Source organism: Ursus maritimus, unplaced genomic scaffold (genome assembly GCF_017311325.1).
Source record: "Ursus maritimus isolate PB19 unplaced genomic scaffold, ASM1731132v1 scaffold_32, whole genome shotgun sequence".
Classification (NCBI taxonomy): Eukaryota; Metazoa; Chordata; class Mammalia; order Carnivora; family Ursidae; genus Ursus; species Ursus maritimus.
The window spans coordinates 30,783,124-30,806,094 of NW_024425786.1; the positions used below are offsets into that span (position 1 = coordinate 30,783,124).

The 22,971-nt window shown below is 40.8% G+C and overlaps 1 protein-coding gene across 2 annotated transcripts in view; it reads left to right on the forward strand.

The window, feature by feature from the left end:
- Nucleotides 1–22,971, forward strand: part of SMAP2 (small ArfGAP2) — a 53,018-nt gene that overhangs the window by 20,152 nt on the left and 9,895 nt on the right. For both annotated transcript variants that reach the window (XM_008711992.2, XM_008711993.2), the window contains exons 2-5: nt 16,569–16,702; nt 18,204–18,289; nt 19,193–19,271; nt 22,123–22,209. In XM_008711992.2, coding sequence (XP_008710214.1) covers nt 16,569–16,702; nt 18,204–18,289; nt 19,193–19,271; nt 22,123–22,209 — 386 coding nt within the window. The remainder of the gene's footprint in view (nt 1–16,568; nt 16,703–18,203; nt 18,290–19,192; nt 19,272–22,122; nt 22,210–22,971) is intronic.

The following is a 22,971-nucleotide window of genomic DNA, read 5'->3' on the forward strand; positions in this document are numbered from 1 at the left end:
CATAGTTTTTTAAATGTTCCTTGCTTTTTCCCTTCAGGCCTTTTTAAGGGGACATTTGAGTCAGGGATGAGTTTCGTCAGTCGACTTTGGACTCATAGTCTAGGTGGTCTCCATTTTCTGATCCACTCTTTTGATCTAATCCCTAATTGCCATTATGCATAGATCTCTAAATAGAGCAGGCAGGTTTATCATCCCCAGCACAGGTTTAGTCAGAGATTTTTAGCTGGCTCTCTGTATCATTTACAACCTTTTTCATTTGTGTCTTTGAGTTTTCAAGCATTTTTTCCCTTTTGTTCCCACGCTCTTTGCTTCCACCCTGCGGCTTCTTGGGAAAGCAGCTCTAGGCTTTCCTGAAGATAAGTATTTTCAACCATACCATCCATTCTTTTCCTCTGAAGTTGCTCTACATTCTTCTGAGATGCTTTTAGTGGTTTTGGCACCAGTCATTCGGAATTGGAGAGATTTTGATGTGTCTTTGAGTGACCGTGTGGGTGTCCTTGAAGGCAAGCCGTCATCACTGCATGAAATGAAAGCTTAGGGGGCTTACTTTTCTGTTCTTTTTCAGGAAAACCTATTGTGTCTTCAAGTGAAGAGGTGGCCGTGTTCAGATTTGTATTTTTTGCCATATTCTATGTTTGTAACATCAGAGGACTGGCCGCCACTGGAGGCATCAGCTTGTGTAATCCGCTGAATCTTCTCACTGACTTCATGAGATTCTTCAACCCTGGGCAGAAAATCTTTTGACTAGGTCTTTCTCCCTCCTTAAAATATGTTGGCTCTTTACTACAAAAACAATCATAGCAGCATATACCAGACTCTCCCAGGGAAACCCCAAGAGACTTGGACCTTGTCTCAAGCTTTCAGACAGGACCACCAAGAATACCTCACAACTGCTCCAGGACTGGCTGGAGGCCGTCTGGTTGGAATCAGGGACTCACCTCGCCCAGGAGTCTCTCTGTTTGTGCCCCATTCCTGAATGCGAAAAAGGCCTCTGGGTGTCTGTGGGTAGGATTTACCTTCAGACATTTCTCTCTGTGGCTGAAATATAACAGCTAGCACCTGTACACATAGTTTTAAGGGGAATTGATGTCTTCATTGGTATATAGAGGTGAAGAGAGGAGTAATAAGAATTGATTCTAGAAAGGCCCAGATCAGGCAAGAATTTAAGCCACACTTAGGAGTTTCAAGTTCACTTGACCATGGGGGTCCAGTTACATGTCTTTGAATGGGGTGATAACATCATCGGAACATACCTTGCCAGAATGTCCTTTTCAGAGAAAAAAAAAAAAAAAAGAAGAGGCCATACTAGGACCTGCCCTTTCCCTTCTGAAGTGTTCTGAAGAGTTGAGTAATAATGGTACAGGTTGTTGATTTGGTAGTTTTTTATTACCAGAAACATCACCTAAGTATGTACTGGTTATCATCTGCTGCCGGGACAGACAGAAGGGAAGGGTTACAGTCTGACCTACAGTGAATCCCACCCACTCCTAACCAGGAGAATAAGACTGGCATGGACCCAAATTTATGAAAGTTAACTGCCTTCCTTTAGTCTTTTCAGAGTAGCTCAATGAATTTTAGAGATACCGTTTCTACCTTTGAAAAGAGGTAGGGTTCAGAGATACTCTAATCTAGGTAAGGAAATTGACTCTTGGAGAAGTGAATTGACTTGCCTGAAGTCAAACAGCTGATTAGTGGCACAGCTTAGATACTCCATCTTTAACTGTGTGACTAGCCAGAGCTAAGTAAATAACATGAGATATGTACAAGCATGTTTTGGACTAGTTCAAAGCAAGTCCTGGTTTTGCTAGGATATCAAAGAAATGAATAGCCATCGTATAAAGTTGCTGAGGAAAGCTGTTGCACCCAGCTGTGGACATGTGCCTTGTTTTGGCCCCTGGCCCTTTGGCTAGGTTATTATTTTGGACTGATTCCTCTAGGCTCTTTTGCAGTTGTATTTAATTTTTTGGTCTTCCCTTGCCCAGGGCTGAGCAAAGTCAAGGCAAATCCAGGTCTGTAAGCACTGCTAACACCTATGGAAAGAAGAATGCCTGCTTCCCTGTTGATTTCTAAGCTTTAATGTCTTTAGAGAAAAGACATTTTAGGTTAACTGCTGAAATAGGTTTAGATGTAGATTGATTAATCATTTCATCCGTGAGTGCTCAGCCGTGTTGTACTTCACCAACCTTTCTTGGGGGTTACCTGGTGGGATGATCTTGCTCCGCTTCGTCTCCACTGATGTCATAGCAGTCTGATGGCTATCTCTGTTCTGTCACTGACCTCCTGGATTGAGTTGGCTCATCTGTCTTGTATTTGGTTGGATTTATGAGTAGCTGCTATCTTTTTTTTTTTTTTTTTAAGATTTTATTTGTTTATTTGAGAGAGAGAGAGAGAGAGCAGGGAGGAGAAGAGGGGGAGGGAGAGGGACAAGCAGACTCTGCACCGGGTGTGTAGTCTGATATGGGGCTTGAGCTCAGGACCCCGAGATCATGACCTGAGCTGAAACCAAGAGTTGGATGCTTAACTGACAGAGCCACCCAAGCACCCCGGAGTAGCTGGTATCTTAAGTTCCATCTTTATCTTGCATACCTTGTTATTTTATATAAATATGGGAGGAGTCTAGAAGCAGCACTAAGAGATAAAAATGCAGAATAATGGGACTCAGTACTAGGAAGGCATCTCTAATAGTGATTGCCATCTAACAATAAACGTGACCACCTTTTGAAATGGTGCATAACTGACTTATCACTGGAGCTGTTCAAGGAGGACCCAGGTGGTCTCCTGTATAAGGATCTCCTGCATTCAGTGAGGGATTAGACTCAGTGACTTCTAACGTTCTTTCTACCTCTGATTTCCCAATTTAAAATTCCTTGGTGTAGTATTTGCCTTTATTCTATAATCAGTCTCAGAAGTGTTTCAATTTGCTTTGTCTCAAACATTTAAAAAGCTTAACTTCTGCTTTTTTCAAATACATGAATGTGGACAGTGTCTCTTTTGTAAAAGGAAACAGCATTCTTGCGAGACAGACCGGATGGAAAGGAACTTCTCTTGCAGAACATTCTGAGAGCAGAGGTTGATTGAGTAAGCCCTTATGTTGATCTGATGGTTCCTTAAAATGTTCACGCAGACAGAAATTCAAAGTTACTGTTTACTGTTATTTTAGAAAAGGGAACTAAGTGAATTTTGTTTTGTATAGATGAAAATAGGCTCTCAGCAGCCTTATTCAATTTCTCCGAGATGGCCCTGGTGTTTCTGTGTATTCTTTGTAGTGAATAAGGGGGTGAAGGGACATGATGAGTGGAACTGAGGTAACTATCATTAGAATTGTTCTTCAAGTAATCACTGCTTCCTCATCACTTCGACCCCCAAATTTTGTGTTGGAGTTGAAGACGGGCCAAGTCAAATAACCTCTGTTTTCAAACCAGAGTTTGTTGATTTAGCTTCTTCCCCATGTGTCTGTCATAATCAGACCAGTTTTCAGTGCCAGTCACAGGCTCCACACACTGAATTTGATTCAGTTCTTTAGGTTCATCAAGACCTAACATCTTCATAAATTGATTATCTCATGCTGCATTTTCATAGCCGTTGAATGTCAAGCAGGAAGACCCCCAAATTACCTACAAATCAGCTAGTAGAACTGTGGTGTAGAAGTGACCTTGGGGCTCGTGGTTTGCCCATCCACTGTGTGGGGATCATGTCTCTGCCACCCCTGAGAGATGCTCATCCAGCCTCTCCTTGAACACCTGCACTCCCTGGATTCTGCCGTTTCTGGATAGGCTGCATTTGTTTTCACACAGCCTGAACTGTTACAAATTTCTTCCCCAGAGTGTGCTAAAATTAACTTCTACTCACTGGTGCTAGTTCAGCCTCTGGAGCCTCACCAGAGTAACCTAATCCCTTTTCTGTGTGGTAGCTTCACCTTTAAGGTGTTTGAAAACATCTTCTCCCTTCATTTTGCAAAACAGGAAAAATAATTATATACTTTTATCTTATTGGTGACTTCATTTAACAAATATTAATTTTGGATGTACTATTTGCAAGCATTGTGCTAAGTATTTGGGATAAACGATGAAGGAGTGTGGTCCTTGCCGTCTAGAGCTCACAGTCTATTTAGGGCAAGAGAGACTTGTAAGCAACTAGCTATAATAAGATATTAAGTATTAGAAGAGCAAAGCATACAGTGACTGATAACCACAAAGAAGGTCAGGATTTATTCCATTAGAGGGCTTCACAGAGGAGGTGACACTGGACTAGATTTTGAAGTTTGTGAAGCAGGAAATGGGGAGAAAGCCATTCTGGGTAGGAAGAATGGTGTAGGTAAACAGGTGTGAGTACATGGCAAATTTCAGAATGATGATTTGCTCAGCATGTGTAAAGTATAAGCTTCTAGAGGTTTTTATATGTCATGTTAAGGTGTTTCAGCCTCTCCTGCAGCCAATAAGGAGTCATGGATGGCTGTGTTGTTTTTCAAATATCTGAATACAAGTTCATTGCAAACAATTCAGTGAATACATAAAAATATAGAGAAGAAAATAGATCTTTCACAACCCTACTACCCGGATATAATAGCTTTTAATATTTTACATATGTTCTTCTAGACATTTTTCTGTGCATATGTGTATATTTATTCACACTCTTAAAAATGGAATTGTTCTGCATATACCATTTCAAAACTGGATTTTAAAATTAGTATAATATGGCAGCACCTGGCTGGCTCAGTTGATGGAGTGTGCAACTCTTGATCTGGAGGTTGTGGGTTTGAGCCTCATGTTGGGTGTAGAGATCGCTTAAAAATAAAATCTTTAAAAAAATTACTGTAACATGGACATATTTATATATTAGAGAGTCACAACATTTATGTAATCTGTCATTTCTAATTTTTAGTAAATCATTCTTAATATATTAATGAATGTTCTTAATGTTCTGAGGAACTGTGCTATGTACGCTCTGGGAATAGGACAGCAAACATCACAGGTCTGCTGTCTGCTCTTGGGGCACTCACGGTTTAGTGGAAAAGACTTGTTAAACTGGGGCGCCTGGGTGGCGCAGTCGTTAAGCGTCTGTCTTCGGCTCGGGGCGTGATCCCAGCATTCTGGGATCGAGCCCCACATCAGGCTTCTCCGCTGGGAACCTGCTTCTTCCTCTCCCACTCCCCCTGCTTGTGTTCCCTCTGTCGCTGGCTGCCTCTGTCAAATAAATAAATAAATAAATAAATAATCTTAAAAAAAAAAAGACTTGTTAAACCATCACACAAATGAAAATATGATAAAGTGTGGTACAACTTAGGAAAAAGTAAAAGGTAAATGAAAGTTTGTAACCTTTAAAAAGTCCTGTCTTTTACTGATTTACACCATACTGATTTATGTACAGGTCAAATGGTGTGATATCTGAGATTTGCCCCAAAATATTCCAAGGGTGGAAGAAAGGGAAAGTGTGTGGGAGTGTAGCTGAAAAACCATGGGCCAGAGGTTGATAATTGCAGAAGGTGGTAGTTAGTTATACTCTGCTTTTGTGTGTTTGAAATTTTGCATAATAAAATGCAAAAACCAGAAGAAAAGATGGAAGAGAGATTATCACCTGATTTAGATTGGGGGGCCGAGGAAAGATTACTTTGAGGAAGAAACTTTTTAGCTGAGACCTTTGATATATATATATATAGAAGTCGACCAGGCTACAAGTGGTAGATGGTGATTAGGTAAAGAGCTTTTTAGGCAGTGGGGTCCGTGTGTACAAAGGCCAAAAGCCCTAAGTAAGAAACATGTTGGTGCTTTGAGGAAATGAAAGAAGACTGGTATCAGAGTTGGGAGGCTGGGGAAGTGGGCATGGGCCAGATCACATAGACTTTGGAGACCATGTTAAGGATTTTGTTCTTTCATCCGACAGTGATAGTAGGAAGACTTTCACAGAAAGGTTTACACAGCTGAATGACGAGGTTGCTTGTGCTTCTCTAAGAGTTCAAGCTGGCTGTTTTGTGGAGAATGGTTTTGGTTTGGGGCTAGAGGGGAAGAAAACGTAAAAGTAAAAGTGGAGAGACATCAGGAAGATATTGCACTAGTCCAGGAGATCTGGAGACTTCATATTAGAGAAATAGGGTTGCCGATGGAGAGAAGGGATGCTGAACTGAGAGATATTTCGATCATGGTGATAGTGTAGATATAGTGAGGTTGAGGGAGAAAGGTATATATTTCTTTTTTTTTTTTTTTAATGATTTTTTATTATATTATGTTAGTCACCATACAGTACATCCCCGGTTTCCGATGCAAGGCTCGATGATTCATTAGTTGTGTATAACACCCAGTGCACCATGCAATACGTGCCCTCCTTACCACCCATCACCGGTCTATCCCATTCCCCCACCCCCCTCCCCTCTGAAGTCCTCAGTTTGTTTCTCATAGTCCATAGTCTCTCATGTTTCATTCCCCCTTCTGATTACCCCCCCTTTCTTTATCCCTTTCTTCCCCTACCGATCATCCTAGTTCTTATGTTCCATAGATGAGAGAAATCATATGATAGTTGTCTTTCTCTGCTTGACTTATTTCACTTAGCATTATCTCCTCCAGTGCTGTCCATGTTGTAGCAAATGTTGAGAACTCGTTCTTTCTGATAGCTGAGTAATATTCCATTGTATATATGGACCACAACTTCTTAATCCAGTCATCTGTTGAAGGGCATCTCGGCTCCTTCCACAATTTAGCTATTGTGGACATTGCTGCTATAAACATTGGGGTGCATATGGCCCTTCTCTTCACTACGTCTGTATCTTTGGGGTAAATACCCAGTAGTGCAATGGCTGGATCATAGGGTAGCTCAATTTTTAACTTTTTAAGGGACCTCCACACTGTTTTCCAGAGTGGCTGTACCAACTTGCATTCCCACCAACAATGTAGGAGGGATCCCCTTTCTCCACATCCTCTCCAACAATTGTTGTTTCTTGCCTTGTCTATTTTTGCCATTCTAACTGGCGTAAGGTGGTATCTCAGTGTGGTTTTGATTTGAATTTCCTTGATGGCTAATGATTTTGAACATTTTTTCATGTGTCTGTTAGCCATTTGTATGTCTTCATTGGAAAAGTGTCTGTTCATATCTTCTGCCCATTTTTTGATTTGTTTATTTGTTTCTCGTGTATTGAGTTTGAGAAGTTCTTTGTAGATCTTGGATACCAGTCCTTTATCTGTAGTGTCATTTGCAAATATATTCTCCCATTCCGTGGGCTGCCTCTTAGTTTTTCTGACTGTTTCCTTGGCTGTGCAGAAACTTTTAATCTTGATGAAGTCCCATAAATTCATTTTATCTTTTGTTTCTCTTGCCTTTGGGGATGTGTCATGAAAAAGGTTGCTTTGGCCGATGTCGTAGAGGTTGCTGCCTATGTTCTCCTCTAGAATTTTGATGGATTCCTGTCTCACATCGAGGTCTTTCATCCATTTGGAGTTTATTTTTGTGTATGGTGTGAGAGAGTGGTCAAGTTTCATTCTTTTGCATGTAGCTGTCCAATTTTCCCAGCACCATTTATTGAAGAGACTGTCTTTTTCCCACCGGATGTTTTTTCCTGCTTTATCAAATATTAGTTGCCCAAAGAGCCGAGGGTCCATTTCTGGGCTCTCTATTCTGTTCCATTGGTCTATGTGTCTGTTTTTGTGCCAGTACCATGCTGTCTTTGTGATCACAGCTTTGTAGTACAGCTCGAAATCCGGCATTGTGATGCCCCCAGCTTTGTTTTTCCTTTTCAACAGTTCCTTGGAGATTCGGGGCCTTTTCTGTTTCCATACAAATTTAAGGACTATTTGTTCCAGTTCTTTGAAAAATGTCCTCGGTATTTTGATCGGGATAGCATTGAAAGTGTAGATTGCTCTGGGTAGCATGGACATTTTAACTATGTTAATTCTTCCAATCCATGAGCATGGAATATCTTTCCATCTTTTTATGTCTTCCTCAATGTCTTTCAAGAGTGATTTATAGTTTCTAGAATATAGGTCCTTTACGTCTCTGGTTAAGTTAATTCCAAGGTAACGTATGGTTTTTGGTGCTATTGTAAATGGGATGGATTCCCTAATTTCTCTTTCTTCGGTCTCGTTATTCGTGTATAGAAATGCAACTGATTTCTGAGCATTGATTTTGTATCCCGCCACGTTACTGAATTGCTCTATAACTTCTAATAGTTTGGGAGTGGCTTCTTTTGGGTTTTCCATATAGAGTATCATGTCATCTGCAAAGAGAGACATTTTGACTTCTTCTTTGCCAATTTGAATACCTTTGATCCCTTTTTGTCGTCTGATTGCTGTTGCAAGGACTTCTAGTACTATGTTGAATAATAGTGGCGAGAGTGGGCATCCTTGTCGAGTTCCTGATCTTAAGGGAAAGGCTTCCAGCTTTTCCCCATTGAGAATAATATTTGCAGTAGGCTTTTCATAGATGGCTTTTATGAGATTGAGAAATGTACCTTCTATTCCTACACTCTGAAGGGTTTTAATCAGGAAAGGATGCTGTATTTTGTCAAATGCTTTTTCGGCATCGATTGAGAGGATCATATGGTTCCTGAGTCTTTTCTTGTTGATATGATGTATCACGCTGATTGATTTGCGAATATTGAACCACGCTTGCATCCCAGGTATGAATCCCACTTGATCGTGATGGATAATCCTTTTAATGTACTGTTGGATTCTATTAGCAAGTATCTTGTTGAGGATTTTGGCGTCCATATTCATTAGGGAAATCGGTCTGTAATTCTCCTTTTTGAGGGGGTCTTTGCCTGGTTTGGGGATCAAGGTAATATTGGCCTCATAGAATGAGTTTGGTAGCTTTCCTTCTGTTTCTATTTTTTGAAATAGCTTTAGGAGAATAGGTATTATTTCTTCTTTGAATGTTTGGTAGAATTCCCCAGGAAAACCGTCCGGGCCTGGAGTTTTGTTATTTGGAAGGTTGTTTATCACTGACTCAATTTCTTCATAATTAATTGGCCTGTTTAAGGAATCAATTTCTTCCGGTTTCAATCTTGGTAGTTTATAGGTTTCCAGGAAGGATTCCATCTCTTCCAGATTGCTTAGTTTATTGGCATATAGCTGTTGATAAAAATTTCTAATAATCCTTCCAATTTCAATGGTGTTCGTCGTGACCTCTCCTTTTTCATTCATAATTTTAATAATCTGGGTCCTTTCTCTTTTCTTTTGGATAAGTCTTGCCAGTGGTCTGTCAATTTTATTGATTCTCTCAAAGAACCAGCTTCTAGTCCTGTTGATCTGCTCTACTGTACTTCTGGTTTCTGCTTGATTGATTTCAGCTCTAATTTTGGTCAACTGCTTCCTCGTGCGTGGATTAGGCCTGTCCCTCTGTTGCTGTTCCAGCTTCTTGAGGTGAGAATATAAAAACTGCATTTTAGATTTTTCTATTCTTTTGAGTGAGGCTTGGATGGCTATGTATTTCCCCCTTAGGACTGCCTTTGCAGTATCCCATAGGTTTTGGACTGTTGTATTTTCATTCTCATTGGTCTCCATAAATTGTTTAATTTGATTTTTGATTTCCTGGTTTATCGAGTCATTCCTGAGCAGGATGGTTCTTAGTCTCCAAGTGTTTGAGTTTCTTCCAAATTTTTCCTTGTGGTTGAGTTCCAATTTCAGAGCGTTGTGGTCTGAGAATATGCAGGGGATAATTTCAATCTTTTGGTATCGGTTGAGACCTGTTTTGTGTCCCAGAACATGGTCTATTCTTGAGAATGTTCCATGGGCATTAGAATAGAATGAGTATTCTTTGGTTCTGGGGTGTAGTGTTCTATATATATCTATGAGGTCCAACTCGTCGAGTATGGCATTCAAAGCCTTTGATTCTTTGCTTAGTTTTTGCCAGGGTGTTCTGTCTATTTCTGAGAGTGGAGTGTTGAGGTCCCCTACTATTAATGTATTTTTATTTATATGTCTCTTTATTCTGGTTAAGAGTTGGCTTGTGTATCTTGCTGCTCCCCTGTTGGGGGCATATATATTTATAATTGTCATATCCACTTGTTGAATACTTCCCTTAAGAATAATATAGTGCCCTTCTGCATCTCTAACTATAGTCTGTAGTTTAAAATCCAATTTATCTGATATGAGAATTGCTACCCCAGCTTTCTTTTGAGGTCCATTTGCGTGAAAGATGGTACTCCATCCCCTTACTCTCAGTCTGAATGCATCTTTGGGTTCGAAATGAGTCTCTTGTAGACAGCAAATGGATGGGTCATTTCTTTTTATCCAATCTGCAACCCTGTGGCGTTTTATGGGATGGTTCAAACCATTTACATTAAGACTGATTACTGAGAGATATGATTTTAATGTTGCCATGTTGCCAGTAAAGTCTTTGTTTGTATTGGCTGTGACTTTCTGTTCTGTATCACTCTTGGGGCCTTTTTACTTTTATAGAACCCCCCGTAATATCTCCTGTAGGGCTGGTTTCGTGGTTACAAAATTGGTTAGTGACTGGCGATTCTGAAATGTCTTTATTTCTCCATCAATTCTGAATGACAGCCTTGCTGGATAAAGGATCCTTGGCTGCATGTTTTTCTCTGAAAGAGCTTTAAATATGCTCCCCCAACCCTTTCTCTCATTCCAGGTCTGTGTAGACAGGTCTGACGTAATTCTGATGCTTTTGCCTTGGTACATGAGAAATTTCTTTGCCCTGGCCGCTTTCAATACTGTATCCTTGCATCTAATATTTGCGAATTGCACTATGACGTGACGTGGCGTAGGTTTGTTGTGGTTGAGCTTGGGAGGGGTCCTCTCTGCCTCTTGGACACGAATGTTTGTTTCCCTTGCTAGATTAGGGAAGTTTTCAGCTACAATTTGTTCAAATATCTCTTCTAGACCTGTTTTTCTCCAACCCCTCAGGGATGCCGATAATTCTGACATTGGATCGTTTCATTGAGTCAGTGATCTCCCGTAACCTACATTCGTGGGCGTGGATTTTTTTAAGACCATCTTCTATTTTCATTTTTTCCTCTATTAACCCATCCTCCAATTCACTAACCCGTTCCTCTGCTTCTGCGACCCTGGCCGTCAGAGCCTCTAGTTTTGCCTGCATTTGGCTCATAGAATTTTTAATTTCTGTCAGATTCGCTCTCATTTCTGTCCTTAGGGATTCTATATTCTCAGTAACCTTTTCGTTAATAGTTTTTTCAATTCTGCTCATCATTTTGACCATCGTTACTCTGAATTCCATTTCTGATAATTTGGTTACATCCATATCCATTATTTCTGTGGCAGAGGTCACAGACTCACTGTCTTTTCTTTGCTGGGGGAGGCTTCTCCTTCTTGTCATTCTGATGAGGAGAGGTTGCGGGGTTGTCCAGAGCCCAAATTATTGACTGGGTCCCAGGCCGTGCCCCTTGTTTTATAGGGATCTTAGGGATGTGGGCTTCTTCTTTAAAGATTTTATTTATTTATTTATGTGGCAGCCAACCAGCGAGAGAGGGAACAGAAGCAGGGGAGTGGGAGAGGAAGAAGCAGGCTCCCAGCGGAGGAGCCCGATGAGGGACTCCTTTCCGGAACGCCGGGATCACGCCCTAAGCCGAAGGCAGGCGCTCAATGACTGCGCCACCCAGGCGCCCGGGTTGTGGGCTTCTTGATTTTTCAGCCTGCCTTCTGGGGGAGGGGCCTGCCGCGCCGATACTCAGGCAGCCCTGTTTGGGTAGAGTCTCGGCGTCCCCTGTGAGGGGGGATGGGGATGGGCACTCTCTGAGCCGGTATTTCCAGGCTTTTGTTCTCTGGCGGCTTTCCCTGGCGGTTTGCTGTGCCTCTTCTGAGAGTCAGAGCAGCAGCGGCCAAATTTCAGCCTCTGTCACGGAAGAGAAGGATTGCGGCCCATTCTCTACTAATGTTCTGGCCACTTTAACTCTGTTTCTGTTGGTGCTGCTCAACCCTGCAGCGTCCCGGGATGTGCGCCCCACACCCGGCGTCCCAGCCCTCACTTCCAGGGCCGGCGCGTCTCTGTCCTTTGTGTTTCTAATGCCGCCAGCCGCCAGCCGCCCCGCGCGCTCCCGGAAGCTCCCGGTCTCAGTCTGGATCCGGTGAGTGCACCGGGATTCCGGTGATCCGCGAGATGCCTGGTGGCGCGTGCACCCGGCTCACGGTCTCAGTCTGCTGTTTTGCGGGTGCCGTCCGCGAGCCCCGCCCGCTCCCCCGTGCAAGTGGCTACCGCTTCCCGGTGCCCGAACGCGGCGGCTCCCTCCCCCTTCCGTTTATCTTCCGATATCTGTGCACAGTTTCATGGCTCCCCGCTTCATACCTCAATACTCAGCGCTGGAGATGTTCATTTGTAGAGATCCAGATGCGTCTTCCTGCGTCTCAGGCTGGTTCCGTGGTTGTTCAGGATGGTCTGGTACCTATCCAGCTCGACTCGGAGGACCGGCTGAAAACGGTGTCTCCTACTCCTCCGCCATCTTAACTCCTCCCCGAAAGGTATATATTTCTGACTGATGCAGTTGAATGGGTGGAGGTGTGATTGACTAAGATCCTAAGAAGGATGGAGGGAGAGCAGGTTTTGTGGCAAGAGACTGAGAGCTTAGTTTGGAATGTGCCATTCAGAAGATTCGCACCAGTTTACATTTCACATCTCTATATGAGACCTGTGTAAGGTTTGTATTCAGCGTTCTGATCTGTACAGATTTGAGTTTTTGAAAGATTATTCTGGTAGGAGGCTAGAGACCAGTTAGTCCAGGAGCTCTTTGAGTCAGCGGATCCCATCTGCACTGTTTCTGCTTTTGTGTTCCTAGTTCCTACGCAGGCAGAGTATTTGGCACATAGTAGGTACTCAGTAAGTAATGTTCAAAGAGCGAATGCTTATAGGTGAGATAGGTTTAAGTAGAGATTGATAGATTTGGGGAGTTCCCAGGGTAGATTCAACAGGGCTTGAATGTAAGATGGAAGAGATTTTTTCCTTCTTGACCCTTCCTGTTGAAGAGCTTTTCAACTGCTCCACGATGCTGGCAGGTCTCAATATGTGTAGCCATCAGTGTATCAATGTGTTTTTCTTTTGCTCAATATTTATTTGTTTAGAGCTCCACAGGTTAGAGATCAACAAGCTGTAATTATTGTAATAGTAGCTTCAAGCTATCTGTAACTCTAGTTTCCTTCTCTCTACTGACTTCTCCAGCCCAGAACCCCCTAAGGCTAGCAGCTCTGGTGGTGGGGAAGTCGTAGCAGCAGAGGAAGTTTACAGCAGGGCAGCTGTAGCTGGTGTGTAGAAGCTGTCCAGTAGTTTGAATGTAAATAGGATTTACTTACATACTTTCCATTTTACAAATGGAAACATAAGCCCTAGAGAGACCTGTCAGAACATATGCAACTAGTCAGTGTAAGCCCAGATTTCCTTGATCCTGGGCTGGTACTTACCACAGTCAAATTCTTGACAGAGCAACCAAATCCATATGCTTTTAAATTTTTCACTGATTGCATATTGCAGAGTGATCGTATGTTAGTTTTAATATTACTTAATGCTTCTGGAACTTGCTGTTCGGCGCCTGTGGAATATGTTCACTTAGCCATAACGGTGTTCCTGTGTTGTGCTAATTACTACCAGTTTATATTGCTTCTCTTTCCTGTTTGCTTTCAAAATAGTTGAGAATATTGCCTCTCAGAGTCTCTTTCCATTTTCAGCTTTGAAGGGGTATCTTCTGTTTCCTCCTTCATTGCCCCGACCAATGCGTATTGAACAACTGTTTTATCTTTGCAAGTTTACCAGATTTAAGTAGGCTGGCCTTGTTTCCGCAATCCCAGGTACTGTGGAATCCAAGTGTGTCAGGTTGACAGTTTGGGGCCTTTCTGTGTGTTGAGAATGTATGTGTGGGCACAAAGGCAGGGCGGGGAGTACAGCAGAGAAGGGGAATAGGTGGGGGTTTAGATAGTATATTTTCAAGGAATATTTTCAGGGAGATCAAGGAATCTGCTTATAGAATTTCATGTTTTTTAGAAGATTTGGAATTGGATCCAGGGTAAATTTTTTCTTTCAGATATTCAGTCAGTCAATTTTAGTTCTGACATTTTAGAACTGGAACTCATATTCCTGTCTAAAAAAAAGCATTCTGTGGTGTTGCGTAGAGTGTTGGTATATGCATATTAATGAGTTAACCAGGCTTTACAGGGAAGGTGATGAACAGGAAATGCGTTTTGGAAATCTCATGCTATTACATGTAGCTCTCTTATATTATTATCCCTCTGTATTCTGTGAGGTACACATTTTATAGATGATGAAACTAAGGCTTAGCGAGTTTAAGTCTCTCTCTGAAGGTCACACAGCTAATTATTGATGGAGATAACATTCAAGCTTAAGCATTTTCTGGCTGCAAAAAATTGTACTTTTAATAACAACACCGTTTTCCCACATTTTCGGCCATATAAAGTAACTTTTGTTTTTTGTGTTTTCCTCTTCTCCAGTTTCATAATCTTTTATGGAGTGTGCAGTTATTGACTAATCAATCTAGTGGCTTAAAACTAAAGGAGGCTGAGTGTCTGAGCTAGAACTGTCACTATTTCACTGGGAAAAGGTGGTGGACAGATGTGGGAGTGGAGCAGAGGAGGCTTTCTGACTTTTCTTGAAAATATTGCCCGCATTTCTCTCCTGAGGCCTTGTTAGTGGCTCCAGAGTATCAGGTCTTGGCCTTGTATTCCTCAGAGGCAGAGGGACTTTACATGCTCTGTAATGGGAGCTGGAGGAATTCCACAGCTGTGACAGTGGCTTAGATGACTGAGAATCACCTTCTGTGGACTTAGGGCCTGGAAGCAAACAGTGTAACATTCCCCAGCTAACTTTTAGTTAGTGTTGTGGCTTCTGATTGTATTAGCAAACAAATATATTTTAACTATCGTGTTATGAGTTCGAATCTAGAGCAAAGAGAAAATGGTAAAGAAACATGAAATATTAGCTTTTGGTCCCATTTTTAATCCTATATAACTTAAATCTTACCTGTATTCCTTTATGAAAACTGTAGCCCGACGTAGACACACAACACCCTAACAAACCTCATTCATACCTGTTTAGGCCTTTCGTCTTGTTTTTATATAATTCCCCGCCACTGAAAGATGTGTTCTTCATCTGCGTGTATTTACTGTATGGCAGACCTACTCTGCAAATCCATTTAGGGATTTCAAGGGACTGAAGGTCTTTTTAGAAGATAAATCTGAGCCTATCAAGATAGCAGCGATGAGAAGGTATTGGGATAAAATTTCAGGCAGAGAACACCACCTGGTGATTATAGGGAAGATTTGAGCTTTCTGTATTTATAGTATTTGCCATAATATCAGAATATTTTTAAAAATTACATTTTTTTAATAATCGTGAATTCAGATTTCTAAGAATAATTTTCTGCCATACGAGTCTATCATTGTTTCATTAAAATGGCTGTCAAAACCTGCAGACCAACCAAGTAATTGTGTCTGGCAGAATTGAAGTCTAGTTCCCTTGGCTCTTCCAACAGATCCTGCTTGTCTCTGTAAAAAATCATTTGGTGTCTTTTCACTGTTGCAACCTCTAACTTTGCTATCATGTTCATTTTACGTGGTAAATTTCTGCCTAGTGAAATGATGGAAAAGTAAGTATTAGTGATTTTTCAGTAATTTTTTTGGCAGATATCACATAAAAGCAAGTTGTTTTTTTCCTATATAAAAACTATGAAGAGGAGTTTGATGATTTTCCAGCGTGATTATTAGAATGAGTAAAGTTGGCAAGGGATGGGGAATTATGTAATAGTTTTTTATTAAAATATATACCTGACATTTCTTTTTTATTGCAATAAGCATCTTTGCTGTTTGACAATCTTGAATCGAGATCATTCTGTAGTTGGGTAAAGTAGGGACATCAGCTCAAGGGGAGAGGATCCTATTAAGTTAATCAGGATGCATATTTTATAGGCCTGGTGGGGAGGGGAAGATAAACAAAGTTTTAAATTTCAGGCTGAGGCTTGGGCTGGCATGGCAGGTCTGTATCTTTTTTCCTGGTAGGAAAACTGAATCCAGGCCCCACAATCATTGAAAAGTTTCTTGAGAGAAGGCTATTCATGCAAGATACTAAATACAGTGTGACATGACTTTGCACTGTTCTCCTGGGATATTTTTTTATATAAGTTAACAGTATTATAACATCTGTACTTTAGCAGTCATATCATCAGACACTGTAAAAAGCTACTCCATACACACATGCCCACATACTGTATAATTCCAATTACATGAAATATCCAGAATTGGCAAATCTATAGAGACAGAAAGAGATTTGTGGGCCTGGTGGGAAGGAATTGAGAGGAAATGGGGAGTGTCTTTAATGGGTTTGCGATTTCTTTTTGGAGGGATGAAATGTTTTGGAATTAAATAGTTGTAATGGTTGCACAGCTGAGTCAATATACTAAAACACAGTACTATACCCTTAAATTTAAACTAAACTTAAAAAAAAAAGCTCTGATGCATGAAGGAGTGAACAGAACCAATAAAAAAGGTGAATGTGGTAACAGTTCTCTCATTAATGTTCTAGCAGAAATGTTGTCTGATAATCTAAGTAGTCCAGCTTGGGCCTTGAATGTTGTTTTAATTTGCATTTTATTGCCCTGTTCCTGACCTTTACAGGGCCACGATGGGCCTCCTGGAACATTGGTGTGTTCATCTGCATTCGATGTGCTGGAATCCACAGGAATCTGGGGGTGCACATATCCAGGGTAAAATCAGTTAACCTCGACCAGTGGACTCAAGAACAGATTCAGGTACTTAATAGCCCGACAGTGAGTCAGCTGCTCCTGTATTTCCATGTAAGGATAGTTCCATATGAATTTCAGTCATACTGGGCACAAAGGTGAAGATAAAGAAAAATTTAGTTGTGAAACACTTATGTCAGAGTCTTATACCTTAATAGAGAAATTTTTACTCTTTCTATTTAAGATATAAGTTACTCTACGCATATTTTACCTCCTTCAAAACACAAAGTCTGTGGCCTAGGACCCCATGGATATACCCTCAAGGTATAAAGAGGGATCTTTGGATTATTTTCTAAGGCCCCTGGCATGTGCAGATCTAACATTTGTAGTTTTAGATAGTCACACACACACACACACACACACACACACACACACCCTCATCCTCCAACTTACAATTTTTTTTGCTAAAATATGTATGTGAATCTTGCTTGCCGTTCGGTTGGTGGGCTGGGAGCAAGACACTTAAGTTAGTGAGTCTAGCTGACTTAAGATCTGCACCTCTGCATGGCTTCAGTCTTCTCTAGTCTCTTCCCACATCAAAACTTTTAAAAGTAATTAAACATTTTTTTCTTTTCTTGGGGTGGGGTGGGAAGAAAGGATCCAAAGAAAACTGTTGCTAAAGTTGGTGGTGGAAATAAGAGGTTTTCTTAACCAGAGAAGGGCTTTAGAAATTACTTTATTTTATTTTATTTTTTTTAAAGATTTTATTTATTTATTTGACAGAGATAGAGACGGCCAGCGAGAGAGGGAACACAAGCAGGGGGAGTGGGAGAGGAAGAAGCAGGCTCATAGCGGAGGAGCCTGACGTAGGGCTCGATCCCATAACGCCGGGATCACGCCCTGAGCCAAAGGCAGACGTTTAACCGCTGTGCCACCCAGGCGCCCCTAGAAATTACTTTAGACTGCTTTCATAGATTCGCTAAAAGTCTAAAAGATTAGTTATATTTTTCATTTACACTTTACTATGTCTTATGAAGGAAATTACATGCCATGGAGGTATTTGGGATTTTGAAGATTTAAAAAATCCTGGGATTTGTCCCTCACAAGTATTAAGGAATCTATTTCAAAGGCCTAATGGGAAACACATTTCTTAATAATAAAGCTGAATAGATTAATTCATAGTATAAACTCAGAATTATAGTTATTGCTCAATAATTGCCTGCCTATTTAGGCACTGATTATTGCCTATCAAGTAGACATTTTAATTGGTAGTTATATGTCTTGGGCTTTCAAATGGGGTCTTGAATTATTACTGAATTAAATGTATCTTGTCAGACAAATTTTTCAATAAAAAGAACTAGGGGTGGAGGGTGGGAAGGACAACCATGGAGGCAAATAATTGGCAATAGAGTAGAGAGAATCGTGGACCGGAAATCAGAGTATGCACATAGATCTTGGTTCTGCCACTGTCAGGTTGATTCTTTAGTTGTAAAATGCTGCAGTTGGGTGAGAAGTTTTTCAGGTTTTTCCTCATCTGACATTCCATGTTTCCACATCTCTTTGATTTCAGTGCATGCAAGAGATGGGGAATGGAAAGGCAAACCGACTTTATGAAGCCTACCTTCCTGAGACTTTTCGGCGACCTCAAATAGACCCGTATCTTTTCTGGAGCAACTTAGAAGGCTGACTGGTATTTTGGTGCTTTGGGAGAGTCACACAAGACTCAAGCCCCTTCGTCTGACCAGGCCATCTCTATGTGGTTTAGTCAAAGTCTTGCTTTTCTCTCTCCTGCCACCACCACACACAAAAAGCAAACATACTTTCTAGTATCGGAATGGTGCCGTCAATGGGGAAGACTTATTCGGGAATTAAGACTGCAGTGTTTCACTGAATTCTCTCACTGTGCTGTATTGAATCAGCAAAACTACCCTTCATTTTTAATGCCTTTTCTATGTCCTATGTGAAAGAATGAACTGTTACTGACCAGTTAATCAGTAACTTTCTTCCCCCATCCCCTCAACAGGGATAAGCACCCTACTCACAAAACCAAACCCCCTAAAGGCAGTGCTTCTCAAAATGTGGTTTGTAGACTGTCTTGTTAGAATTTGCTTTTTGTTGGGTGCAGGTGGAACCTGTTAAAATGCAGATTTGGGGCCCTGATCAGAGACACTGATCAGAATCTGGTAGTGGGGCACAAGGGCTTATAGTTTTAAGGGGCACTAAGGTACCTCTGTTTAAGGCTTTTGACCCAAGGGCTTTAAAATAGATAATTGACTGCTTTACCTGTATTCTAGAAGACCCACAACTTCCTCTGATGTCATATGAAGATTAATCCCATTTGCTGCCATCATTATCCTGAAGGAAAATCATAGGGAATTGTGATTCCCTGCAGTAACCGTGAAGGAAGCATTTTAAGGTTTTGTGAAGAAATAGGAGCCATGTGGAGAAACCAGGCAGGAGGGAGAGAGGAGAACAGCATTCCATGGAATACAGATCGACCTCCTAGAGTCATATTATGGGAAAGATTTGTTTGATTTATCCTTAATAAGCTTTTTGCAGAGCTGTCGAGGGATTTATTCGAGATAAATATGAGAAGAAGAAATACATGGACCGAAGCTTGGACATCAATGCCTTTAGGGTTGGTTATAAATCTTTAAAGCTTTGTTCAAAATGAGTAATTTGCTTACAAATCAGGTCAGGGAAGAATGTGAGAAGAGCTACTGAAATACTCCAAAACCATAAAAACAAGTAGTAAAAAGCCAATTATTGAATCAAGGTCACGAGATATCATGGAGCAGACTTTCATGTCAGGGACAGACAGGGCAAACCATCAGTGAGTTCTTTGCCTTAATCTGTATTTAGGTGTTAGTGATTCCCAGTTCCAAATTATTTCTTCAAATGGACATGTTGGGCATACTAGATCAAACAAGAATGTGTGTGTGTATGTATGTGTATAAATGTGTGTGTATATATGTATTTTTTTCTGTAAATGAAGTCAACAAAATTAATTAAATCACCAAAGTTATCTTCAGTTTGACCAGTGTGTATTTCCAGTGTGTTGATGGACACAGTGGAACCCTGTTCCTGAGAAGGGTTTTAGAAGGAGACTACCAGTCGCCAAGCTCACTTTCCATCCTAGGCATGTGGTTAGAATCTGGAAGACAGTGTAGCTAGGACAAGTATAACATACAGGAGGAAATACAAAAGGTTTCTGGAAGAAGATAAGGCGCCTGACTAATGACAACTGAGGAGTAACCAGTATGACAACCTAAAAGAGCCTTTGTTAAATTCTATAGTAAATTTGCTTAGGAATAATTGACTATTTCTTTAGCTACAGAAGTATAGAGATGGGATTCTCCAGCTCTAGCATGAGCCCTATCTATCTATCTGTCTATCTGCCTATCTATCTATCTATCTATCTATCTATCATCTATCTAGTTTTGTATTTGAACAGAGGATATACAGGGCTCTAAGTCTTTCCAGGTAATTTAAAGTCAAACTCATTGGAATCTGCTCCAGATTGATCTTTTGGGCTTGTGTGAAAAGGGGCATCAACTGGTAGGTGAGTTTCAATGTAGGAAGTAAGTGCAAGGTAATACATTTAGTTAGGTAAAGGTAATTCCTTCTCAGCTTAGTGTGAAGGACTCTTATTTTATAGTCATCCACAGAATTTGTCCTAACTGTTCCACGAAAGAATCAACCCAGTGTATAGCCACAGCTTGGATGGCATCACCAAAAAGAGTTTGGAACCAAAGCACACACATTTCCTTTGATTTGTAGAAAACTGTGGTCGGTCTGCTTAGCTCTGTTCATTGTACCAAAAGATATGAAATCAGATGAGGTCAGGAAAAGAGTATGTGAGATAATCGAGAAGATGGGGGAGGAGGGAAGAGTTGCCATATGAAGATAGTGTTCATTCATAATTATGTTGCTAGTTGTACTGTACCCATGTTAAAACAGCCTGTTTTACTCACTGAGTGTTTTCACTTAGAAAAGAAATACCTCCTGTTTACCAAAAAGCTATTCCAAGAATTTTTATTTGATGTACTTAGTTTTTAAAAATATATTTGTGAAGATTTAAATGCCAAGAGTTAATATTTGCTAAGTGAAGACAGTTACTATCAAATTGAAAAAAAGTGGTTAGAGTATGATTTTTAAATGGACAGATAAAGCGTTTTTCACTTCAAGAAATAAAGTGTTCTGTATTAAAGCATTACATCATGAATGAAGCAGACATAGCCACATGTGTTCCTTGTGATTATAACATCATATTACAGATAATATGAAAATTAAAGTGGAAAATCCATGCCTACCTTTATCATCTTTACCAGTGATGATCACCTGGGTGTGTTCCTTCTTTTTTTTTTTTTTTTAAGATTTTATTTATTTATTTGACAGAGATAGAGACAGCCAGCGAGAGAGGGAACACAAGCAGGGGGAGTGGGAGAGGAAGAAGCAGGCTCATAGCGGAGGAGCCTGATGTGGGGCTCGATCCCATAACGCCGGGATCACGCCCTGAGCCGAAGGCAGATGCTTAACCGCTATGCCACCCAGGCGCCCCAGTTCCTTCTTTTTTATAGTTACTTTTAGGGGCATAATTATAATAGTTATCTAGATTGTCTACTGTTTTCATTCAATTTAGCATATTATGTATTTTTATGTTACTTATATAATGTTCATAACTTAATTGTTGCATCCTTCAGTGAGTAACTAGATCACAGTATATTTTACCATTCTCCTTCTGTGGAGGAGACAATATAAAAGACAAGAAACGTTGTTTAAATTTTTCTTCAGCATAAATAATTCTGGGATGAACTGTGCGTGAAGTTATATTTCCATATTTTGGATTATTAAGATACATTTTTGATGTGCTTTTTTATTTTATTCAGGCAGCTCATTCAGGACACCCTAAAAGGGATACTTTAATCCTTTCACTCTCTTTTCTTTTTTTTTTTTTTTTGCCTTATTTCCTTAATTTTTTGTTTTCCTAATCTTTAAGCTTGAAATTACAGTTTATTTTCTGATTTTAAAAAAAGGAGATAAAGATTGAGAGGACTTATGATTGAATTTAAAATCACAAAGGATGTATGTCAAGTAAGATGAGCCTGAATTTATTTACTGGTGTACCAAGATGAGGGGGCCCCTCAAAGCATGAGCAAATTAAACTTGGGTCACAAAGGGGCAGCAAACTGGTGAAACGTTTTTAACCTCTACAGGTGGTCGGGACTCACATTTCAGGAGTCATAGGTGAGGTAGAACGAGGAGGTACTTAATGATACATGAACAATGCCTCTTACAGCATTGAGGCTGATGTGGAAGAGGCCAGCTCTCGTGCATCGTACAGAGAAACCCCCAAGTTTGTCAGACTCCTGCATCAGATGCAATAGGAATTTTTTGTGTCCTTTTTGCACATTTGGAATTGTAATTTGTCGAACTGTTAGTCACCATGGGGCCTGTGTTCTTTTTCTGGTTTTGTTTAATCATTATAGAAAGAAAAAGATGACAAGTGGAAAAGAGGAAGTGAACCAGCTCCAGAGAAAAAGATGGAACCTGTAGTTTTTGAGAAAGTTAAAATGGTAAGTGGGAGAGTCTTTGCACTGGGTGGGTGGTCTAGGGTGTGTTTATATGCAGAGGGGAGGGGTAGGAGGCCTTCCGGTGGGTAGGGTGGGGTTGCTAGAATATTGCGCCGTTTTATCTGGGGCCAAAGAGTTCCACATTTAGGTTAGATTGCCTGCTGCCATTTCTGATGCTTTCCCATTGCCTTATGGTTGCCTAATCTGCTCTGTGACACTTCTCTTTGGGGCCAGTTGGGAGTTTGGGAGCTGCATCTGTCCCATCTGAGCAAGAGGCACGTTCCATGCCAGAATGCCATGACTGGGAGATACCCCCTGGGCAGATGCTACATGCATCCTCTCTCATTAGACGCTCTCCACCTCGTTTTCCTGTTACGGTGAAGAGCAGTCCAGAAGCCGTTTAATCCTTCCTGTATTCTTGCTCTGTCATCTTGAAGTAGACACCTTTCTTTCTTCATAGGATATTGTGGCTGTAGTAGTAGATACTCTAATATAAGAGCTTGGAATCTTGGGAGAGAGGACCTTTTACTATTTGCTTAAGGAAGAGTCTTTGATTATCATTCTGAATCCACTGTCTGCAGAACACAGTCATTAATGATACTGGCAGAGTGAATTAGGTGATCTTTAAACTGATCTCCCTTTTGGTATTAAAGTTTTTCTAACCACTGGGAGATTTGTTGGCTCTCAGCTCTTATACCATCAGACACCTACCTTTATTCGTGGCTTTTCCTGGGACCAAAAACCTATTTTTGTTGGCTCTCCTGC